The sequence below is a fragment of the Molossus molossus genome, unplaced genomic scaffold (genome assembly GCF_014108415.1).
Source record: "Molossus molossus isolate mMolMol1 unplaced genomic scaffold, mMolMol1.p scaffold_m16_p_10, whole genome shotgun sequence".
In the NCBI taxonomy this organism is placed as follows: domain Eukaryota; kingdom Metazoa; phylum Chordata; class Mammalia; order Chiroptera; family Molossidae; genus Molossus; species Molossus molossus.
The window spans coordinates 15,907,657-15,929,406 of NW_023425345.1; the positions used below are offsets into that span (position 1 = coordinate 15,907,657).

The 21,750-nt window shown below is 38.9% G+C and overlaps 2 protein-coding genes across 6 annotated transcripts in view; one reads left to right on the forward strand and one right to left on the reverse strand.

Moving 5' to 3' along the window:
• The window catches only part of ANKS1B (ankyrin repeat and sterile alpha motif domain containing 1B), a 917,777-nt gene that overhangs the window by 219,670 nt on the left and 676,357 nt on the right, over nt 1-21,750 (forward strand). For all 5 annotated transcript variants that reach the window (XM_036250945.1, XM_036250946.1, XM_036250947.1 and 2 more), the window contains exon 9: nt 3,559-3,702. In XM_036250945.1, coding sequence (XP_036106838.1) covers nt 3,559-3,702 — 144 coding nt within the window. The remainder of the gene's footprint in view (nt 1-3,558; nt 3,703-21,750) is intronic.
• FAM71C (family with sequence similarity 71 member C) lies at nt 10,306-11,436 on the reverse strand. Its single transcript, XM_036250725.1, has 2 exons — nt 11,305-11,436; nt 10,306-11,013 (listed from the first exon to the last, which is right to left on the reverse strand). The coding sequence occupies exons 1-2, from the start codon at nt 11,434-11,436 to the stop codon at nt 10,306-10,308; spliced, it is 840 nt and encodes a 279-aa protein (XP_036106618.1).

Sequence of the window (21,750 nt, forward strand, 5' to 3'; positions counted from 1 at the left end):
ATCTGGAACTTTAGAAACAGTTGGATCTCAAGTAAAAAGTTTAAAAGTCATTTGCAAGAAAGGAAACTTTTGACTTTGTATGTGTATGGGTCTTCTTTCCCATATATAATTGAAGGTTATATTTAGTTTGATAAAATCAATCTCAGCCATCTTTAATTATAAAGTAGTGAAGTAGAAAGTTGTGGTTTTAAACAGCTAACTTATTTACTGTCGTTAGAGGGCAGTACTAAGCTACTGATAAATTTTGTTATCTCTGCTAATGCTGTTGGTATTGGCTAACTTAAAATAACAATGAGATTTGTGATGCAATTATAAACACCTCTTAATATCTGTAGAATTTTCTAGGTAGTCAAATGCGAATGATAGTTTGAAATTCAGTCATTTAATAATTCATCCATTGTAAGAGATGCAGGTGTGAATAAGGCAATGTTTGCTTTCAGATAACTTACAATTAACTAGGATAAGTAAGCCATACTTGTGTGTGTGTGTATGTATGTGTGCTGTGTATATCCTCTTTTAGGATAAAGATAATAAAAACAGCAGTGTTTATGATTATTTTTTATGTTCCAGTCACTGTCAAGCAATTAATTTTATCCTCATACAGCCCTATTGAGTAGGAATTATTATGCCTCAGATAAGGAAGCTGAGGGTTAATAAGATTATGTGATATAATTGGAGTTGTATGAACAGGGAAGAGGTATAAAGAATTTTTTTGGGGGTCCTGGCTGGTTTGGCTCAGCGGTTAGAGTGTCTGCCCATGGACCTAAAGGTCATGGGTTTGATTCCAGTCAGGGCCTTGTACCTGGGCTGCAGGTTTGATCCCTAGCCCCTGTCAGGGTTGTGTGGCAGGCAACCAATTGATGTCTCCCCCCCACCCCCCTTTCCACTCTATCTAAAAACCAATGGAAAAATATCCTTGGGTGAGGATTAACAAAAAGGAGAGAGAGAGAGAGAGAGAGAGAGAGAGAGAGAGAGAGAGAGAGAGAGAGAATTTCCCTTTGGGAAGGAGAGAGGGAAGAAAAGAACCGATTAACCTATAATATGGTGAGAATTTTTTAGCCAAGAATGGAATGACTTATAGTGCCATGCCATCTCAACCTTGATGGTCAAACCAACAACTTGCTCATGAGTTGGTGAAAGAGATGATGCCTATTTGATCATTCTATTCATTTTTGTCAACAGCATTGATCATATTGTTGCTCTTGCTACTTTAAGGTTTTAGGCATCACCTAATTTTCTTCACCCAGATGATCTGTAGGATCAAAATTCCCAGTGATAATCATCTTTTATTACTGATTTGAGAAAATATACTTATGAAAGTATGGGCTCCTATATACCAAACTACAGAAATTTTCACTGGCTTCCACAGATAACAACATGCTTTGAGGAATATCATCATGCAGTAGAAATATATTAACACATATGCCTCTTCAGTTTAAACTGCAATTCATCAGCTTGGTTGTTCAATATACTGCCTTTTATAGTATTGTGCTGAATGAGAGGCCATGTAACACAGTGGTTAAAGGGTAAGCTCTAGAGTCAGGCAGTCTGGATAGGAATCTTTTTTCTGACACTTACCAGCTCTGTGACCTTGGGTTTTATCTGACACCTCTGTGCCTTAGTTTAGTATTTGCCTCAAAGGGTGGTTGTGTGAATTAAAATAACAAATAATAGTGCTCAAAAGATTGTAGCTATTATTATTAGTGTATCTTATACACAGTAAATGATTGGGAGACCAGTTAATTTCATATTTCTCAGTCATTGAAAATAAATAAATGGAAATTTAAGATGTGAACCCCAAAATGGTCTTATAAAGTTGTATATTCTATTTTTGAAAGCAACAACGTTTTGGGGGTGTAGGGGTGATATTTGCAATTCAATATATGAAATATCTTAACTAACTTAAGTAGTCATGACATATCAGTATTTTGTCGAACACTACATTCTGAAGATTTTCAGGCAAACTTACTTTTTTTTCTAAAAAAAAAAATTCACCTTGCTGGACATTCAGCCAGCTCTTTGAGTATGGTCTTTTTCTTTAGTTCTGGCAAAATTTCTTGCATTGTTTCTTTGATAATTTCTTACCAACTCTACATTGAACTCTTAGTTTTGATCCCCTACTTTGCTTAAATTTTAACTTCTTTTCATCTTTTGTTTTATCTTCCGGGAAACTTCCTCAGACTTATTTTCCAACTTTTCCATTGGATTTTGTGTATTTGTTTTGTAGCATTCTGTTCTTGTTTCAGGGATACAAATGTCTCTATTTCTATAACTTTTGTGTGTGTATTTATTTTGGTCCCTGTTAAAGACTTCCTTTCACTATGTGGTGATCTTTTGGTTCTTGTTCAGATTTAACTAAAAAATTAGGAACTTTTTATGTGGGTGGAGTTTGTCGAGATGTAGTCTTCATAGCAGGTGCTGAAGCATACACCCTCACCACTTTTCTGGGTACTTATAGATGTTTTTTATGAGGAGGTTAATTTTTGTAGAGAGGAATATATTCTGCTCTCCTGTCTGGGAGATGGGGATATAAACCTAGCTGCCATATACTCTAAGGTAAATATGGTAGGCACTGGGTTGGGGTGGGTTTCTTCATTTACTACATAGATATTCACGTAATTCCTTTGATTTTTAGAGAGATACCCCTCTGCTCACTGTGCATGGATTCTGAAGATTCATAATCCCTTTGCTTCAACCTTACCAGGAAGTAAATCTCCAATTTCTTGTCAGGTGGTCAAAGTTTAGTTTCTTGGCTGGTGAGAAGGACACAGGTGTAGGGGGTCTAGCTCTCTAATAATTAGCGTCCATCTGTTTTTGGCCCGTCTGCACCTGCCCCTTCCGAGGTAGTGAGTCTCTCCAGTTGGTGAGCCCTTTGGAGGGTGCTGAGTCATGAACAGACCTGCTTCTTATTTTTTCCTCTTGCAGGCACTTTGCTTTCAATTTTCTAAACTCTGCTAAATCGGGTAATATCTACCCATGTTTATTATTATTCAGAATTTTTCTGATATTGCTCATCTGCTTTTAACATCTCTCCTTTTGTCTTTGTCCTTATGGGTTAGACCATGTTCAAAATGGAAGTCCTATGATTCATTTAAAAAGTATTACCCTTTTATATGTATAATACAAAATTTTATTAATCATTTTTTTCAAAAAGGAGACTACCTGTTTGGTGTCATAGTGAAAAAAATGGGCCTTTCTTTCTTTTGCAATTTCTATTTCAAAAAAGCATTTGCGTGCTATTCTTCTGATTGCATTTAGAAAGCATAAGCGTTTTTTTATTTGTTGCTATTCAGCTGTTTCTTGGGTTATTTTCATGACCTACTCTTCATTATGAACTTGATATCTTATCGGTCTTTCCAACCCAGTTTTTTCACTTTCAACTTAAAATTGAATTATACCTGGTGTTTGGCTGCGTCACATGGTACCAACACGTAACTACAGCTAGAACTGAGCAACTTGCTTGCGAACATACACCATACAATTTTTAAATTGAATTGATGTTAAGATATCTAAATAACATCGATATAATATATTGGTATAATATAAATTTAATTTCAGAGAACTTCATCTACAATAAATTTGTCACCAGGAGAAGTGGAAGAAGAGGAGGATGAGGAGAACACTTGTGGGCCCTCAGGACTCTGGGAAGCACTAACCCCTTGTAATGGATGTAGGAACCTTGGCTTTCCCATTCTTGCACAGGTAACGGTTTGCTTTTCTTAAGGTACGATAACGCGTAAAAATGGTTGTCTATGTTTTTAAGTAAATCCTTTTTCCTCTCTGGAAATCCAGTTAGTGTCTTGTTCACTTTGTAAGTTTCCTTCAGTTAAGGTCAGTAATGTATTTATATAACTTGCTCTACATATATGCATATGCAAACATATACTTTAAGTAACTTTATGTGGTTGTTTTATTTTGGTCATGATGCTAGTTCCAGAAAAATGGAGTCACTTAGAGATTTTAATGTTTATGGTCCAGAAATATTTTAAAGAATGCTATTTTGAAATTAAATCATAATTTATATTAAAATAATAATAAGAGGGGCAGGATCAGGAAGAGGGTGTCAGTGGGGAAAAAAGGAGAAACATCTGTAACAAAAATAAATTAATAGCCCTGGCCAATTTGGTTCAGCAGATAGAGCATCGGCCTGCAGACCAAAGAGTCACGGGTTCGATTCCAGTCAAGGGCATGTACCTTGGTTGCAGTTCGCCCTGGCCCTGTTCAGGTCGTGTGGGAGGCAACCAGTCGATGTGACTCTATCACATCGATGTTTCTCTCTGTCTCTCTCCCTCTCTCCCTCCCACTCTATCTGATAATAAGTAGAAAAATATCCTCAGGTGAGGAATAAAAACAAAAGCAATTAATAAAAAAAATAGTAAGTGACTTACAAAGAAACATATTCAAATTCTTTAATTATTTTTTTCATTTTTTTTCTTTATTGATTTTAGAGAGAGGAAGGGAGAGGAAGAGAGAGATGGAAACATCGGTGAGAGAGAACATCGATCGGCTGCCTCCTACATGCCCCTCACTGGGGATCAGGCCCACAACCTGGGCATGTGCCCCTGACTGGGAATCAAACTGGTGACCTCTTGGTGCATAGGTCAGCGTTCAACCACTGAGCCACACTGGCCGGGCCTAGGGCTCTTTAAAAGCATAATGATTTTTTTTCTTTAGCACAAAGGAACATTGTAGAATAATGTAAGGCATTATTTGGTACAACCCAAAAATGAGAGGAGGACATTATAACACTGACTACAATTTTGAAGCCATTTTACTATTCATTAAGTCAATTTTAATTCAGTTGTATCACCTTCAAATTTCTATGATATGTATGGATCACAGCCCTTAGGAGAATTCCAGAAAAAGTAAAATAAGTCAAACAGAGTTAGGAAATTTGAAGCCACGATAAAAATATTTCTATCTCCAAATGAAAAAGCATGTTATAAAAAAACAAAAACCAGTATAATGGCAAAGGTATGTATGTGTACCTACATAAACGTGGGTGGAAAAATAGTCCAGTAGGCAATTCACAGTGATTGTCCAGAATAGCTTTATATCTCAAAAATATTATTTTATGTTTTGTAACAAAGATGAAGCAATTGTGTCTAAGAAACGGTCACACTTTTCATGCCCATGTTACAGACAATTTGATGATATCCCCTCAAATTCCACTATTATTGTGGAGAGCCAAATAGGATAATTGAATCAATATATAATACTTAAAGAATCTCTTTACCTTAATATGAACTGTTTATCAGACTTGAAGACACTTTATCCTAACCATTACATAATTTTGTCAATGTGTACTTGACTGTGCGTTTCATACAGGTGAGAGTACGTGTTGCTCACCATCTAATGCCAGCATAGTTCCTGGTATATTGTCAGAATTAGGTAACCGTTGACTGAAACAATGAACAAATGTATATATTCTGGGGTTTCATTTCTTCACTTATGGTTTTTACATATAGAGTTTTACCTCATATCTTTAAGGGTATAGGAGAAAGAAAATTAAGAAGCATAGGTTTTATTTTAGTAATATATCCTCAGCTGCTTAAAAGTTTACCAATAATTGAATGCCTTTACCTATTTTTTTGTGTCATAAAATTAACTTCTTTGTATTTTATATTTAAAAAATAGAATTCTTGGAAAGTATTAGGGCTCTAAGCCATCAATAATATATAACTGTATTTTAAGTCATATATTTAATAATATATGGCTATCTTGTAGTTTAATATCTTTGTTATGACCACTTTGCTAACATTTAAATTTAATTCTTATTTTTTTTTAATTTTATTAGACTTGGTAGTAAGATCGATAGTAACTTGCTTTTGGTTTAAAAATTTTAATGTTAGATATTTTTCTTTGGCCATTTTTTTGTGAAGACTGGTATTACGTCAATAAATGAGTATTAATATTTTGGTAGTTACATTCGCCACACAATGCTTCCCAGCCTGCAGCTTTTTTTCCCTCTATTTGTATGTATGTATAAGTGTGAGCATGAACTATAAATTCATTAAGCTTCTCAGTCTTTTTTGTTGTTGTCGTTTGACTCCTCTCATCTAGACTTCCTTGTAACCAGTTCCAAATCTGACTCTGTATTTGTTTTTCAGTTGTGGGTACCTAGTTTTTCTATGACTTTCCATTGGACAATAATGCACATTCCTCATTATATCTCATCCTGTTTTATTTGTGTTTTCCTTATATTTTTTCTTTATTGAGAGAGGTTTAGAGACAGAGAGGAAGGGAGAGGGAGAGAGAGATGTGAACATTGATGAGAAAGAACACTGACTGGCCGCCTCCTGCACACCCCCACCGGGGATCGGGCCCACAACCCGGGCATGTGCCCTGACTGGGAATTGAGCCGCTGACCTCTTGGTGCCTGGGTTGGTGTTCAACCAGTGAGCCACACCGGGTGGGCTGCTTTCCTAATTTTTATATGTAATATGTGGTGGGAGAAATTATTAATGCATTGAAACCATTAGCTGATGTGATTACTTGCTTTAAAAACTTTGTATTTTATAATTATTATGTCAAATTTAAAAAGAATCCTTATTGGGATTTTAACTGTTACTGAATTCGATCTATGAATTTGCCTGAGATTCAGTATTCCTTTTTATTTTTTTACTGTGTTTAATCAAGATTAGAATTCTTTTACCAATGTTCTCATCTAGCCTTATTTTATTCATGTTCACAATTTGTTGATAGATTTTAACATTTACATATGTTTATATATACACACACATATATATAATTATAAAATTGCTTTATGTGTGATGGTGCAAAGTTCTAAAAATACTTTTATATTTTACAATCGAATTAATACACAATGGTTAATTCCTTTAATATAGTTTAATACATTTGTTATGATGCTCAAGGTATGATAGCAAATATAGATTTATCCTATGACTTTCAACAGTTTTGAACTTGGGATTTTTCTAGAGATATGATTTTGTTATTTACGAATTTTAAGAAAACTTTATTTTGAAGTCATTTTTGGGGGTTTGGAAATATTTTTCAATGTCAGTAATAATCATTAAAGCCATAAGCACTGTGCATATTGAGCCTCATGAAAAACCACTACCTTATAGTTTGGTACGGGAGACTTTGGGATCAGTGGAATTAGTACAGAGCTATGTAGATGTCTATATATCCTGGTTTGTTTGATGGGAATAAATTATATTTATTTCATATTTATAACAATTTAATTGGATCCAACAAACATGTCAAATATATTTTATAGTCAAAGCACAGTGCTAAGCTTCAAAATATGAGGCTTATGGAAGTACGGGCTTAATTGGAAGCTGGGTTACATATACATTCTGGCTCTGGGCTGTAAAATTATGCCATGTGTCACTTCCAGACTTTTTTCCCCTCTCATCCAAGGATATTTCTCATTTATCTTCAGTTAGAGTGAGAGGGGGAGAGAGAGAGAGAGAGAGAGAGAGAGAGAGAGAGAGAGAGAGAGAGAAACATCAATGTGAGAGAGACACATCAATTGGTTGCCTCCCTCACAACCTGACTATGGCTGGGACTGCAACTGAGGTACGTGCCCTTGACCAGAATCAAACCTGCGACTCATTGGTCTGTGGGCCGACACTCTAACTGCTGAGCCAAACCAGCCAGGGCTAGACTTTTTATTTTTTTTGTTAATCCTCACCAGAGGATATTTTTCCATTAATTTTTTTAACTTTTTTTTTTGTTTTCTTTATTAATTTTAGAGAGAGAGGAAGGGAGAGGGAGAGAGAGAGAGAAATATCGATGAGAGAGAACATTGATTGGCCACCTCTGCATGGCCCCCCTCACTGGGGATCGGGCCCACAACCTGGGCATGTGCCCTGACCGGGAATCTAACCAGCGACCTCCTGGTGCCTGGGTCGATGCTCAACCACTGAGACACACCTTCCGGGCTCTATTAATTTTTTAGAGTGGAAGGGAGGGAAGGAGAAAGAGAAAAACATTGATGTGAGAGAGACACATCAGTTGGTTGCCTCCTCCCTGGCTGGTTTGGCTCAGCGGTAGAGTGTCAGCCTGCAGACCAATGAGTCTTGGGTTTGAGTCCAGCCAAGGGCTCAAGTATCTTGGTTGCAGTTCATCCCCAGCCTTGGTTGGGGTCGTGTGGGAGGCAACCAGTTGATGTGTCCCTCTCACGTTAATGTTTCTCTCTCTTCCTTTCTCTCCCTTTCACTCTGTCTGAAGATAAATAGAAAAATATCCCTGAGGATTAAAAAATAAAAATAAAAAATTGGTTGCCTCCCACATGACCCCCACTGGGGCCAGGGATCAAACCTGCAACCCAGGTACATGCCCTTGACTAGGAACTGAACTGGTGACTTTTTGGTCCGTGGGCTGATGCTCTAACTGCTAAACCAAACCGGCCAGGGCCACTTCTAGAATATTAAATAGATTTTTTTTACTTGCATAATCTTATACTTCAAAGATTATTTAATTTCCAGTTTTTGTCTAGCTTTTGAATTGATCTTATATTCAGATTTTATCTAACTTTTTATGTTTTTCTAGTTTTTTTTTTTTGCATTTTATAATTTCTTTACGACTGGATTATTGACGTTTTTACGGGAAGCACGTCCTTTTAATTACATGAAAATTTAGAATTCTAACTAACTCAGGAGATTAAGATTACTAGATATTACTAGATATTTTATATTTATATTTAATATTACTAGACAATTTCATTTTAAGTTGGGCAAAGAATTAGAAGAGAACTCAAGAATGAAGCCCTTTCTAGAGAGTATAATTATTATTATTTTTATGGTAGAAGAAGTGAGCCATAAAAAAAAAATGGGCTCAGGAAACAAGTTACAGAGGCAAAAGGGCCCTTGGCGCTTAGGAGAGAGAGAGGCAGGGAAAACACATGGCGGGGGGAGGAGGTGCAAGAATGTGTGTGTGTGTGTGTGTGAGAGAGAGAGAGAGAGAGAATTTCAGAAAGTATAATTAAACTCAAATTTGTTTCTCACCACTTCTGACAGTAATGATCACTGCATTTACACAGTGCCTATTTATCATGTGCCAGACCTTTCACATGTATAATGTCTAATGCTCATAGTAACCATTTAAAGAAGGAGGCAGGTAACCTAGTCAAGGTCATACGGGTAAAATGTTGCTTTCCTGGCTTCGTCTACCTCATCCTGCTTCCCACTGGTTGCTTCTGTCGCTGGAACGTTTTAGAGTTTTCTTTGGCTAATAGAATTAGATTATAAATGAATGAGGATCTTTGAGAGCAATCTTTATTTAGCATTTTATTGTCATCTATTTATTTCATTACAAATAATCAAGTTAAGGGAAAGTTGAAAGCAGTTCAGAGCCCGAAGTTCTTGCCAGCAGTCTGGTCCCGCAGCCCCTGCCCTCTCGCTGCCCCGGGGAGCCCAGCAGCTGTCCCGGTGTGCTGGCAGTACCCTCTGAGGACAGGGACAGCTCAGCACCCGCTTTGGCCATGCTGTGCGGCTTCCGCATCTGTGACGGCTGCTCCTGCCAGTCTGTGTTTCTCTTCTGAATTTGCAGACTGGCACCTGTGATACTGCCCACGTTGCCCCTGCTCCCCCCAGCAGTCCTGCCCTTTCTGATAAAAGGCACCATAGGCCGTGTGACTGGAGAATGTGAAGTCTTGAATGCAGTATGTGGGAGGCATGTTGAAGTCCTTCCTCCCCGCGTCATCACACTAGGTGGCCCCAAATGCTTAGGGGCTCGAGTGAAGGCTCCTGATGCTGACTTGGTCTTGGTCTCCTTTGTAGAAATGAAAGGCATTTGCCTAGGAGGAAGACGTGTAAGTGAAATCAAGTGAGGCAGAAAGGCCTGCTCCCTTCTATTCCTATAGCTAAACAAGAACTTATAAAAAGAATTTTGAAGTCTCAAAGTCCAGTCTCCTGTTCGGTGCAGGAATCCCCTCTACAGGGGCTCCACAGTGACCACAGGGATCATTCCAGTACCAGGGGAAGCACTGTTATAATTCTCCGGTGAATAGCCTCATAGGCTTTTTAAAAGCACTTGTGTTGGTGTTTCTGCTGCTAAAGCAGCATGCACTTGACTGTTTCATAGCTACTAACAAATGGTGCCCACGCGTGCAGGTACGTCGCCCTGCCACGGATGTGCACAGAACCCAGTGCACGGCAGCCGTGGAGAGACATTACATCCCACGGCTTGTCACCTGCCTGGGTTGGAGTGGTATATGTTCAAGAGTAGACTGGATGGTGAGGATGCTGCAGTTGCAAAGCAATATTGAATATGAAATTAAGAGTTGCTGCCAGCTAATAATCTCTAAAATACAGCCTTGGGGAACACTTTGGAGAAGCATTAGGAACTCCCCAATGCAGCACTGCCTCCAAGCGGAGGCTTGTTTGGCCCCGAACACTTCCAAGTACAGCACGTTTTTAAATAAGCCTCAGGACTGTCCCTGAAGCACCCCGGCCCCAGCTTCTCGAGGCTGCAGAGACTCACCTCTGGGCTGTTTTCTTCCTCAAACACAGGCGTGTCCGGCATGGCATCCGCTGGAATGGCTTGGGTACCCCTGTAAACCTCCACCGGTGGGTTCAGCATGTAAATGAGGTCTTCCCACTGAGCAAAAAGATCTCTCATATCCCACTGGGGACACAGTTGAAGGTAGAGAGAGCGGCCGGTGGCCAGCTTCAGGCGGAGCTGTTGTTTTTTAAGGTTATGGATGGATATCTTGACAAACATCAAAGGAAGCAGCCTCCTCAGCTCTAAGTTCTGTGTAGGCTGGTGACCTGTCTTCTGGCTGGCCAGCAGCATGACATCAGGTAGGACGAGGTGGGGGCTGGTGCGGACGATGCCCACCGTCACCATTTGGACACTGTTGTGCACGTCAATCACTTCCCCTCTTCTGCTGACCTGTATGAAGTCGCTCTCGAACATCTGTGCGTGCTTGAATAGAGCATACTCCCCCTGGGACAGCTGCTGCTGCAGGTTCCCTGGGGGGGTGTTAAACATGCCCGCCGCAGGGCCTCCTCTGGCTGCCTCGGGTTGGCTGTCCACGGCTCTCTGCTACTGCGAGGGCTCCTCCACCTGCCTCGTCACACCTCACAGTGTCCTGATTCCCGCGAGCAGCGGTCTTCTGCAGGCTGCTTCTGTCTCTGAGTGACTGAGGGCAGGGTGGGGGCGCTGATTACTGACTTCTCGGGGTTAAAGACAATTGCTTCTGCACCAGACTGTGCCCCGCCCGGGGCGTGCGGATCTCCGGTCCCCGCAGATGTCCGGGTGCGCAGAAGTCCAGGCGCGCTGACACTGGTGTTCACTCGGGGAGGACTTCCTTTTGGGCCACACTGGTTCACAAACCTCTGCTCTCTGACTCCGCAAGCTCAGCTGCCAGTCCTGATCCCCTCCTTTCTCTGGACGCCGAAGCCGCCTATGGCCAAACCACCCGCGGGGGCTGCTTTTAGTCTCCTGCCCATTGTGACCTGTGCCCATGTCATACTCCTTTGTTGCCTAACGGCCCCTCCCTGTCACAGGGACACTGTCCTCTCCACCTCACCACACCACCCTGCCTGCCTCCGCTCAGCAGACCCCCCCCCCCAGCCCCCATCCAAGAATCTTTATACATGTGGGCACATTGCTTTCGGAAAGAGTTAGGCAAATTTTCTGTTAGGTATGAATAAAATACTCATAGTATCTTATCCAGCACTTCTATTGTAGATAATTATAATTGTAGAATTTACCTTGAAGAGAGAGTTGGACAAGTTGGTGAACAGGTTCGTACAGGATGGTTTTCAAGGTTTATTGTTTCAAAAAAGACAATAACCAAGGAATAATAGCTTACAATAGGGATTTGGTTAAATGAATTATGGAGCATTCTATGATAGAATATTCTGTGTCCATAAAAATGATTATGTAGTTTTATATTTATTGAAATGAAAAGATATCCCTGAGTTATATTTTAAAGAAAAGAATCAAAGCAAACAGATTTCAAACTAACATTATATGCTTGGTCCAATTTATGTAAAATCATCTGTGTGTGTGTGTGTGTGTGTGTGTGTGTGTGTGTGTGTGTGTGTTTGGGTTTGAAAGTATGTTCAGTGAAATGTTTAAAAGCTTATCTGGATGTTGTGATTTTAATTTCCTTTTTCATACTTTCTATTTTTTATTAGGGAAATTATTATTTCTGTTAACAGGGAGAATAAAACTGTTTTTATTAGCAATGTCTATTTTTACAGCCATGATCATTTTTATATTTTGACACACCTTTGAATTGCTAATGAGATTTTTAACCTTTTCCATAGACATTTACTCTGACTTGACAGTGAAAAGAGCCTCAAACATCACAGTTATGCTCTATTCTTTACCCACTGTCAGATTGCTTATATAAAAAGGTCTGAGGAACTTTGATAATATTATAAATACCAATTCAATAAGATTAAAATATCTTTATTGGCACAATAGTATACCTAACAACACACACACACACACACACACAGCCATGGTTTTTAAACTAAATTGATTGGGGTAATATTGGTTAATGTAAAATAGATAGGTTTAAAGTTGACAAGTCTATAATTATCTGTATATTGCATTGTGTGTTCCCCACCCAGAGTCAGCTCTCCTTCCATCACCATGTATTTGATCCCCTTTACCATTTACTAACTCCCTCCCACCCCACTGTCCTCTGATGACCACCGTACTGTCGCCTTTATCTGTGAGTTTTGTTTGTTCATTTGCTGTTTTCAGTTTTATAGCCCACATATGCATGAAATCATATGTTCTTGACTTTCCATATGACTTATGTGGCTTAGCGTGATATTCTCAAGATCTACCCTGTTGTCACAAATGTTAGTATTTCATCTTGTCATATGGCTGAGTAATATTTCATTGTATGTATGTACCACATCCTCTTTATCCGTCATCTATGGAAGGACACTGGTTTTGTGCATGTCTTGGCCACCATGAATAAGAAGTAATGAACATAGGGATGTGTGTGTGTGTGTGTGTGTGTGTGTGTGTGTGTGTATAAAACTTCATTCACTAGAAACTGGGCCAGAGGACCCTTCAGGGAACTGCATGCCCTTAGGCCCTGGCCCCTACTGTGTTTGGACCCTGGAGGGGTATATATATTTATATGAATAAATGTTTTCCAAACATTTGGGTAGATACCCAGAAGAGGGGTTACTAGGTCATATGGTAACTCTACTTGTAATTTTTTGAGGAACTTTCATACTGTTTTCCATAGTGGTTTCTTTTTTATCCACAACTTCTTCAACACTTGTTATTACTTGTTGATATTAGAAGCCACTCTAACAGATGTGGGGTGGTATTTCATTGTAGTTTTGATTTGCATTTCCCTAAAGGCTAGGGAAGTTGAGCATCTTTTCATTTATCTGTTGGCCATTTATTTGTCTTCTTGGGAGAAGTGTCTGTTCAGATCCTCTGCCCATTTTTTAAATTTGATTGGGTTTTGTTGTTGTTGATGAGTTCTCTATATATTCTGAATATTAAACCCTTATTTGAGGTGTTGCTTGCAAATATCTTCCTCCATTTGATTGACTTCTTGTTTTGTTGACAGTGTCTTTTGCTGTGCAGAAGCTTTTTTGTTTGAGAGGATCCCATTCATTTATTTTGCTTTTAATTCCCTGGCCTTTGAGGTCAAATTCATAAAATACTTTCTAAGACCAAGGTTCATAATTTTAGTACCTAAGTTTTCTTCTAAGTAATTTATGGTTTTAGGTCTTATATTTAGGTCTTTGATCCATTTTGAGTTAATTTTTATGTATGGTAACAGTTTCGTTCATTTGCATGTGGCTTTTCAATTTCTCCAGCACCATTTATCGAAGGGGCTTTCTGTTCTCCATTGTTTGTTTTTGACTCCTTTGTCCAAGTTTATTTGCCCATATACATGTGGGTTTATTTCTGGGCTCTCAGTTGTGTTCCATTGGTCTATGTGTCTGTTTTTCTGCCAATACCTACTGTTTTGATCATTTTGATTACCACTTTGTAGTATAATTTGAATTTGAGAGTATGATACCTCTAGCTTTGTTCTTTTTTCTTAGGATTGCTTTGGCTATTTGGGGTCTTTTATGGTTCCATACATATGCGATGATTTTTTTTTTTTTTTTGGTCCTATTTCTTTAAAAAATGCCATTGGGTAGTATGGTCATTTTAACTATGTCGATTCTTGTAATCCATGAACATGGAATATCTTTTCATTTCTTTGTGTCTTTTATTATTTCTTTTAATAATGCCTTGTAGTTTTCAGTGTATAGGTCCTTACATACTTTGTTAAATTTATTTCTAGGCATTTTATTATTTTGTTGCATTTGCAGAAGGAATTTTTTTTTTCTTTTCTTTTTTTCCCTGATATTTCATTGTTAGTATACAGGAATGCAATGGATTTTTGTACATTGATTTCGTATCCTGCAACTTTACTGTATGTATTTGTTTATTGTTTCTACTAGTTGTTTGCTGGAGTCTTTGGGGTTGTCTATATAAAGAATAATGCTATCTGCAAAAAGTGACAGTTTTACTTCTACGTTCCCAACTTGGATGCCTTTTATTTCTTTCTCTTGCCTGATTGCTCTGGCTAAGACTTCCAGTACTGTGTTGAATAACAGTGGTGAGAGTGGGCATCCTTACCTTGTTCCTGATCTTCAAGGAAAGGCTTTCACTTTTTCACCACTGGGTATATGAGCTGAGGGTTTGCAGGTTTGGGAAGTTCTCATCAGCTGTTCGTTTAAATAAGCTCACGGTTTCTTCCTTTCTTCCTTTCTACTACTTCTGGCTAATACCTTATTCTTATATCGCTCTTTCTGATGGAGTTAGTTCTCCTAGAGTTCTTTTGTTTCTTCTTTGGTTGTTGTTAATCTTTACTCAAGGATATTTTTCCACTGATTTTTTTTGACAGAGTGGAAGAGAGAGACACACAGAGGGAGAAACATCAATGTGAGAGAGACGCATTGATTAGTTGCCTCCTGCAAGACCCTATCCAGGGCCAGGGATCAAACTGCAACCCAGGTACATGCCCTTGACTGGGAATCGAACCTGTGACCCTCAGAGGGTCTTTAGGCTGACATTCTAACCACTGAGTAAAACCAGCCAGGTTTCTTTCATTTCTTTTACTCTCAAATCTCCCTCCTTTCTAGAAGTATATCTTCAACATCACTGATTTTTTCCTCCATCTGGTAAACTTTATTTCCTAAACGTTCTTAGTTCATTCTTCATCACTTTTATTGAGTTCCTCAGCTCCAGAATTTCTATTTGGTTATTTTTTAAAGTTTCAATTTTTTTTGGTAAAGAACTTGTTTTGTTCATTAATTTTATTTCCAAGTGTATTCAACTTTCTGTGTTTTCTTGTATCCCATTAAGTTTTTCCAGAACTGCACTCTGTCATTCAAATCACATATTCCCATGTGTTTAAGTTTAGTCTCTGGAGTTTTTTCATTTTCTTTCTGAGCTGCCTCCTTACCTTGGTTACTCATGGTATTTCATAGACTCTTTTTCTGCCTAGGCATCTATGGGAATGAAAAAATGAAACCTGCCTTTTCTTTTTTCCCCTTAAGAATAGCACTTCTCTAGTTACAAGGTCAAGACGTCTTTCCTTTGTTTTTCAGTAGGTGGCGCTAAAGCACAAGTTTTTTTTTTTTTTTTTTTTTTAGTTTCTCTTGCACTGACCTGACTTCTCAGACCTCTGCTGGCCATGGAAGGATGCTCTGTATTCCCTGGGGAGGAGAGCAGCTCTTCTGTAACCAGGTCACTTTAGGGCACCAACCCATGTGGAGATGGGGTGGGCGATGAGGTTATGAGCCCACGAAATCCTAGTGCCTCCTCCTGCAACCAGACGCTGCTGGCAGTACGGCCGCTGTGGGTGGGTGGGTGGGGTGAGCTGGGAGAGGCTAGCTGGTGCATTTGTGGCTTTGTTCTCCTCCCAGTAATAGCAACTGCCAGACCTTAGCTGCCTCACCTCTGTATCTCCACCCTGTCACTGGGATTAGCTGCAGCCTACTTCTGCCTCTGCGGTTCCCAGGGCTGCAGATAATATACAGCCTGACACTCACTGCTACAGCTTCATCTGGGGCCCGCTGCTAGCTGTGAGAGGGCCAGGGGGGTGGCCAGGCCCCGTGGTCTTGCTTTCCTGCCTGGCAGTGGCAGTCCCCAGACAGCTGCAGCCGTACCTCTGCACTCGTTCTGCCTCCTGGTCCCTGGCCTCAGCCGCAGCACATACCGACCACTCAGGCAGAAATGCTCACTGTATCTCTCTGCTCTTCAAGGCTGCAGGGAGCGCAGGCAGCCAGCAGCCTGACCCCCCCACACACACCAGAGACTCACAGTGAGTCCTGGGCTATGCCTGTGGCACCTGTCTCTGCTCCTCTCCCTTCCTCTCCTCTGCTCACTCTGACCTGCCCGCCTTCAGATGTTTCAATGTGCACATCTCTCAGCCACGTTTGTGTGTGGCGCAGGGACTCTTCTTGAATCACAGCTGTTCAGCTCCTTGCAGTTTCAAGGGGAGGGGCCAGGGAACTGCTCTCGCTATCTTCTGATGTCAGCCTCAAGTTACAGTTTTTGAGTTTTTTGTTTGTTCTATATGTTAAAAACGAACACTTCCCCCTTCATATTAAAATATCTTGTTATTTATGGTAATGTATTTTTCCTTTATTTATTGAAGGGTCTATTCACATACCAATAGCAATTCTTAGTGGCCTGTTCAAAGTCTTATATCAAGTGGCTCTGGGGTGTGTGTGTGTGTTTTTAAGAGATAAGTAGCATTGGGCAAGTGTAATTTAACTGGTGCTTTTTAAAAAATAAAGTGAAGATATACCAATTTGCTTAAAAGCACTTACATGCCGTACACATTTATTACCAGATATTTATCTTAGGTTTTCATTAAAGCACTGAGTTAATTCCCATGTGTCCAGAGAGCCAGAAACTATTTTGTTTGTAGGGCCCATGGACTTTCTAAATTTTTTCCAATCTAGTCATTAGATCAACAACAGTAGAATCTCTGTTATTTGGCCTGATAACCCTCATGTGTAGCATTCTGGAAAGTATGTCTCTATTTTCATGAATGATGACGTTTATCTGAAATTCCTCTAGCTATGTAGAAAACCACTTTATCAGTATTTTTCTCAATACCTAAGATGCTCAGGTGGCTAAATAAAAATCTACTTAAAAATAATTTAGAAATTATTTTTATGTAAATGCAGTAGCTTCCCATGTGCTTGCTCTTAGAATGGATTTCCATACAGCTAGTCATCAGAAATTCTTAAGATAAATGTATGCTCCCTCTCCTCTGTGTTAGAATTTATGTCATTGGGTAGATCATTTAACTTCCCTAGGCCTTATTTCCATCATCTTGAAATTGAAATTGAAATGATCCTTTAGGTATCTTTCAACTCCAGAATAGTCATGGTTTTGTGATACAGGTTCAAAGACTCCAAACAATAACTCTGAGTCAAGGAATTACTCAGATATCAACAGCTTTGGGAATTGTGATTCAAGACATAGTCTTATTTTGCTGCTGAATTTCTTCTTGCTGATATACAAATGTTAGTTTGGTAATAAGCTGGGTAGTTCGTGGGGGCAGTGCTCAAAACTATGTAATTGAAAATATGGGTTAAATGTTTTAAACAGAATTTAGCGGATAGTGAACTTGGCTGTGGTAGGCAGATGGATCAGCCCCCAAAATGTCCACATCTTCATGTTTACAACCTGTGAATAGGTGACCTTTCATCGCAAGGGGATTTCACAGATAAAGTTGAGGATTCTGAGATGGGGACACATCCTGAATTGTCCAGGTGGAGACAATGTAGTCATTATGGTCTTTGTAAGGGACAGACAGGAGGGTCGGAGTCAGAGAAGGGGACGTGGCGATGCAGAGCTGAAGTGATGCGACCATGAACCCAGGAATGGGGGTGCAGTTGGCTGAAAAACAGGACATGGATTCCTCCCTAGGGCCTCCCGAAGGAACCAGCCCTGCCCATACCTGATTTTAGCCCAGTTAGAATCATCTTGAACTTTTGACATGTAGAACTGTAAGAGAATCCATTTGTGTTGTTTTAAGTTATTACGTTTGTGGTCATTTGTTACAGTGGCTCTGGGAAACCCATGCAGATTTTGGTGCCAGGAAGTGGGATGCTGGTGTAAAAAATACATTAGAAGGTGGAGCCAGCTTTGGAATTGTGTGCTGGGTAGAAGCTGGAAGAGTTCTGAGTAGCACGGGAGAAGAAACCAGGCTGCCTTGAACAGCGTGCACCTTGAAGATCCGGCCGGGGGGGCTCAGGAGGAAGTGCTGTGGTGGGGAGGCCTATTTCGTCTTAGAGAATACCTGATGTCCTGCACAGAACGTTTGTGAAAACATGGATATTAAAGGCACTGCTGATGAGGGTTCAAGAGAAAGTGAGGCGAATAGCAGAGAACCTGTATTATCTCAAAACAGCAGTTTTCAACTTTTATCAGCTCATGGCACACAAACTAAAATTTGGTGGCACACCAAAACCTGTGTTTTTGCCAATCTGCTAAAAATAAAAAAAATTGATATAATTTTCATTCATTCACACCAGACAGCTATTATTATGCTGAGTGTTGTCATTTGTTAATTTGACAGTCTAAGGGGAAAGAGGTCAGTGTGCCTGACTTAGTCAGGTCTTAGAGAATCGCTGAGTCATCACAGAGAGAGTGTTGGTGGACATAAATGTGAAAGGTGCTTCTGGTAGGGACTGAGAAGTAAATGAGGAACATGTTGTTAAAAACTGGAGGAAAGGAGATACTTATGATAAAGTAGCAGAAAGCCCAGGCTGAATTGTGGTCTGTAGTTATGTGGAAAGCGGAACTAGTAAGTGATGAACTTGGATGTTTAGTGCAGATTTCTGAGCAAAATTTTGAAGGGGCAGCCTGGTTTTCTTGTTGCCTATAGCAAAATGCAAGAGGAAAGAGTTAAATTGAATGAAGAAGTGTTGAGCAAAAAGGAACCAGGACTTAATGATTTGGGATTTTCTCAGCCTATCTAGATTGAAAAAAGATGCTAAAATTTGATCTAGGTTTTATTGTTGTTGTTTGTATGTTTTTGAAAATGTGTTTTTATTTATTTTTTTAGAGAGAGAGAGGAAGGGAGGGAGAGATAGAAACATAGATGTGAGAGAGACACAGCTATTGGCCTCCTCCTGCACGCCCCCTACTGGGGATTGAGCCCGTAACCTGGGGAATGTGCCATGACCGGCAATCGAACCGGGACCTCTCAGTCCATGGGATGATGCTCAATCCACTGAGCCACACCAGCCAGGCTGATCTAGGTTTTTATGCAGTCATTTTTCTAACTTTAAAAGTAACAATTCAGTATTATCATTGGAAAGGCTCCATTTCATGTATTTTAGGAACGTATGATGATAATGATAGTAATAATGTTAACAGTGATACCTTGCATTCACTGAGTCCCAGCAGGTGCAGGTACAGTGATACGTACTCGGTAGACCTCGTCTCACTTTCATTTCACCACAGTCCGAGGACATATTTTCACGTGAGCTTGAGAAAACTGAGTTTCAAGAGATTAATTTGCCCAAGTTTGCCCACTGTATATGATCCAAAACTCATGTGAATACTTTTCTGTGAAATTTAAAAAATTGCTTTAAGAGGACCCACTTTCTCACAGTAAGGTACACCTGTATACTGAGTTCTGCCCAGTATTCTTAACTGTAGCATTTTTCTGTTACAGAGAGTATCAGTCATTATGGAAATCACCTTTGTCAAGTGTGATTCAATTTTGCATTGTGCTTCCAGGGTGGTCGAACTGCTGAATATATTATTTATCCTACAGGTTAAAAAAAAAAAAAAGTGATGGCTCAATGCAAATCTCAGTTCATTTAGAATCCTTCCACGTGTCCCTGTTTTGTGCATTCACCCACTCATTTGTAGCACAAATATTTTTGACTATTTGTTATGCATAGGATGTAGAGCCGAAAACAACATGGACATTCATCATACCCTCATGTTATAATATTGTGCCAGGTATTGTGAATGCTATGAAACAAGAATTATACTATATGGATTTTGCTCTCATGAGCCTTACCATTTATTTGAATTGTCCTGACTGCTATTTATTGTCTGTGTAACCTTGGACAAGTAATTTACCCTCTGCTTTCTATTTTTTAAAAAGAGGAAGCTAGTTCGAATTTCTAGAATTATTATGAAGATCTTAAAATATAAATGCAAGTTTCTGTATAAAGTCCTCACTATACGAATGCAAATTGACCTTTTTCTGTTAGGTTTTGTTGGCCTCTGGAAATTTGGTAGCATTCACAGGTTAAAGAACACTTTGCGTAGTACAAACTAACTTCACATAAATACCTTAAGTTATATGTAGTGCTTATTTGTATGTACTTAGAAAGTCTGCAAGTGTGTATACTATGTTAATAATTGTTATATCTAAGGCATAATATTCCAGGGAATTAAACTTTCTACTTCATTTGTACATTGTTTGAATTATTTAAAACACAATCTTATTTTGTAATAAAGATTTTATATTGTATGAAAACAACAAATGCCATGAGCTATAAAAAATCATGATGATTCATTATTTAACCATGAGTTTAATTAATTCCTTATCAGATATATTATTTTTGTATATATGAATATTGTATCCCAGTCTGTAAGATGCCTTTTCACTCTGCCGATTGTGTCCTTTGATGCAAAGATGTTTTTGATTTTGATTCAGTGCAATTTATTTATTTTTATATTTGTTGCCTGTGCTTTTGGCAAGAGATCATTGTCAAGTGTCGTGAAGATTTCCCCGTATGTCTTCTTGTAAGATTTTTATAGCGTTAGACCTTACCTATAAAGCTGTTAATTAGAACAATGTCAAATTTAGAGATCAATTAGGAAAAAATTGTCATTTTTACAATATTGAATCTTCCCACTTGGGTGCATGATATACATTTCTGTGTTTTCATTTCTCTTTTTATGTTGTTAAGGAGTTATATAGTTATTTAAAATACACATTTATCTACATTTGTTGTTATTTTTTTTCTGATTGTTTCGCAATATTTGTTTCTATTGCAAATAGATATTTCCCCCATTGTATTTTCCAACTGGTTGTTGCTGGTAGATAGGAAGGTCGTCGACGTTCTTACCCTGTGCTTTGTTATCTTATGAATTACATTGTGGTTTATAAAAATGCTCAAGTTGATTTTTTAGTTAGGCATTTATATCATCTGGAAAGACTAGTAATCATGTCTTTGACTCTTCAGTGTTTTTAATCATTTGAGCTTTATCTCTTAATGAATTGGTTGGATCCACCATTACACTGCTGACTATTGGTAGGTAGAGTGGGCTTAGCAATCTTAAGACTGGAAACTTCCATACGTGTTTAAATAGTGTCTCTAATATTGCTCTTAAGTTCTCTTCCATCTCTGTTCTTGTACATCGGTTTTTGGTTTTGGAATCTCGATTTTTATTCTGTGTTCACTATTTAGTTTCTATGATAATAAAGCCCTTTAACATTATTACTAACTTATTATCACTTAACAAATTCTGTTAATTCTCTGGTTAGATGACTCAGCATTTCTACACTAAAGCAATGTTTTATAGTTATCTATAAATCTTTGATACTTCTCACAGTACCTGCTTTAGAGCAAGTAATCAATAAATATTCAGTGTGTCACACTCCAGAGTGGATTTTAAGCTTAACACATCTCTAAATATACATATCTCTGTTCTTGGGTCATCAACTTTATTTATTTTCTTTTATTTCCTTCCTTCCTTCCTTCCTTCCTTCCTTCCTTCCTTCCTTCCTTCCTTCCTTCCTTCCTT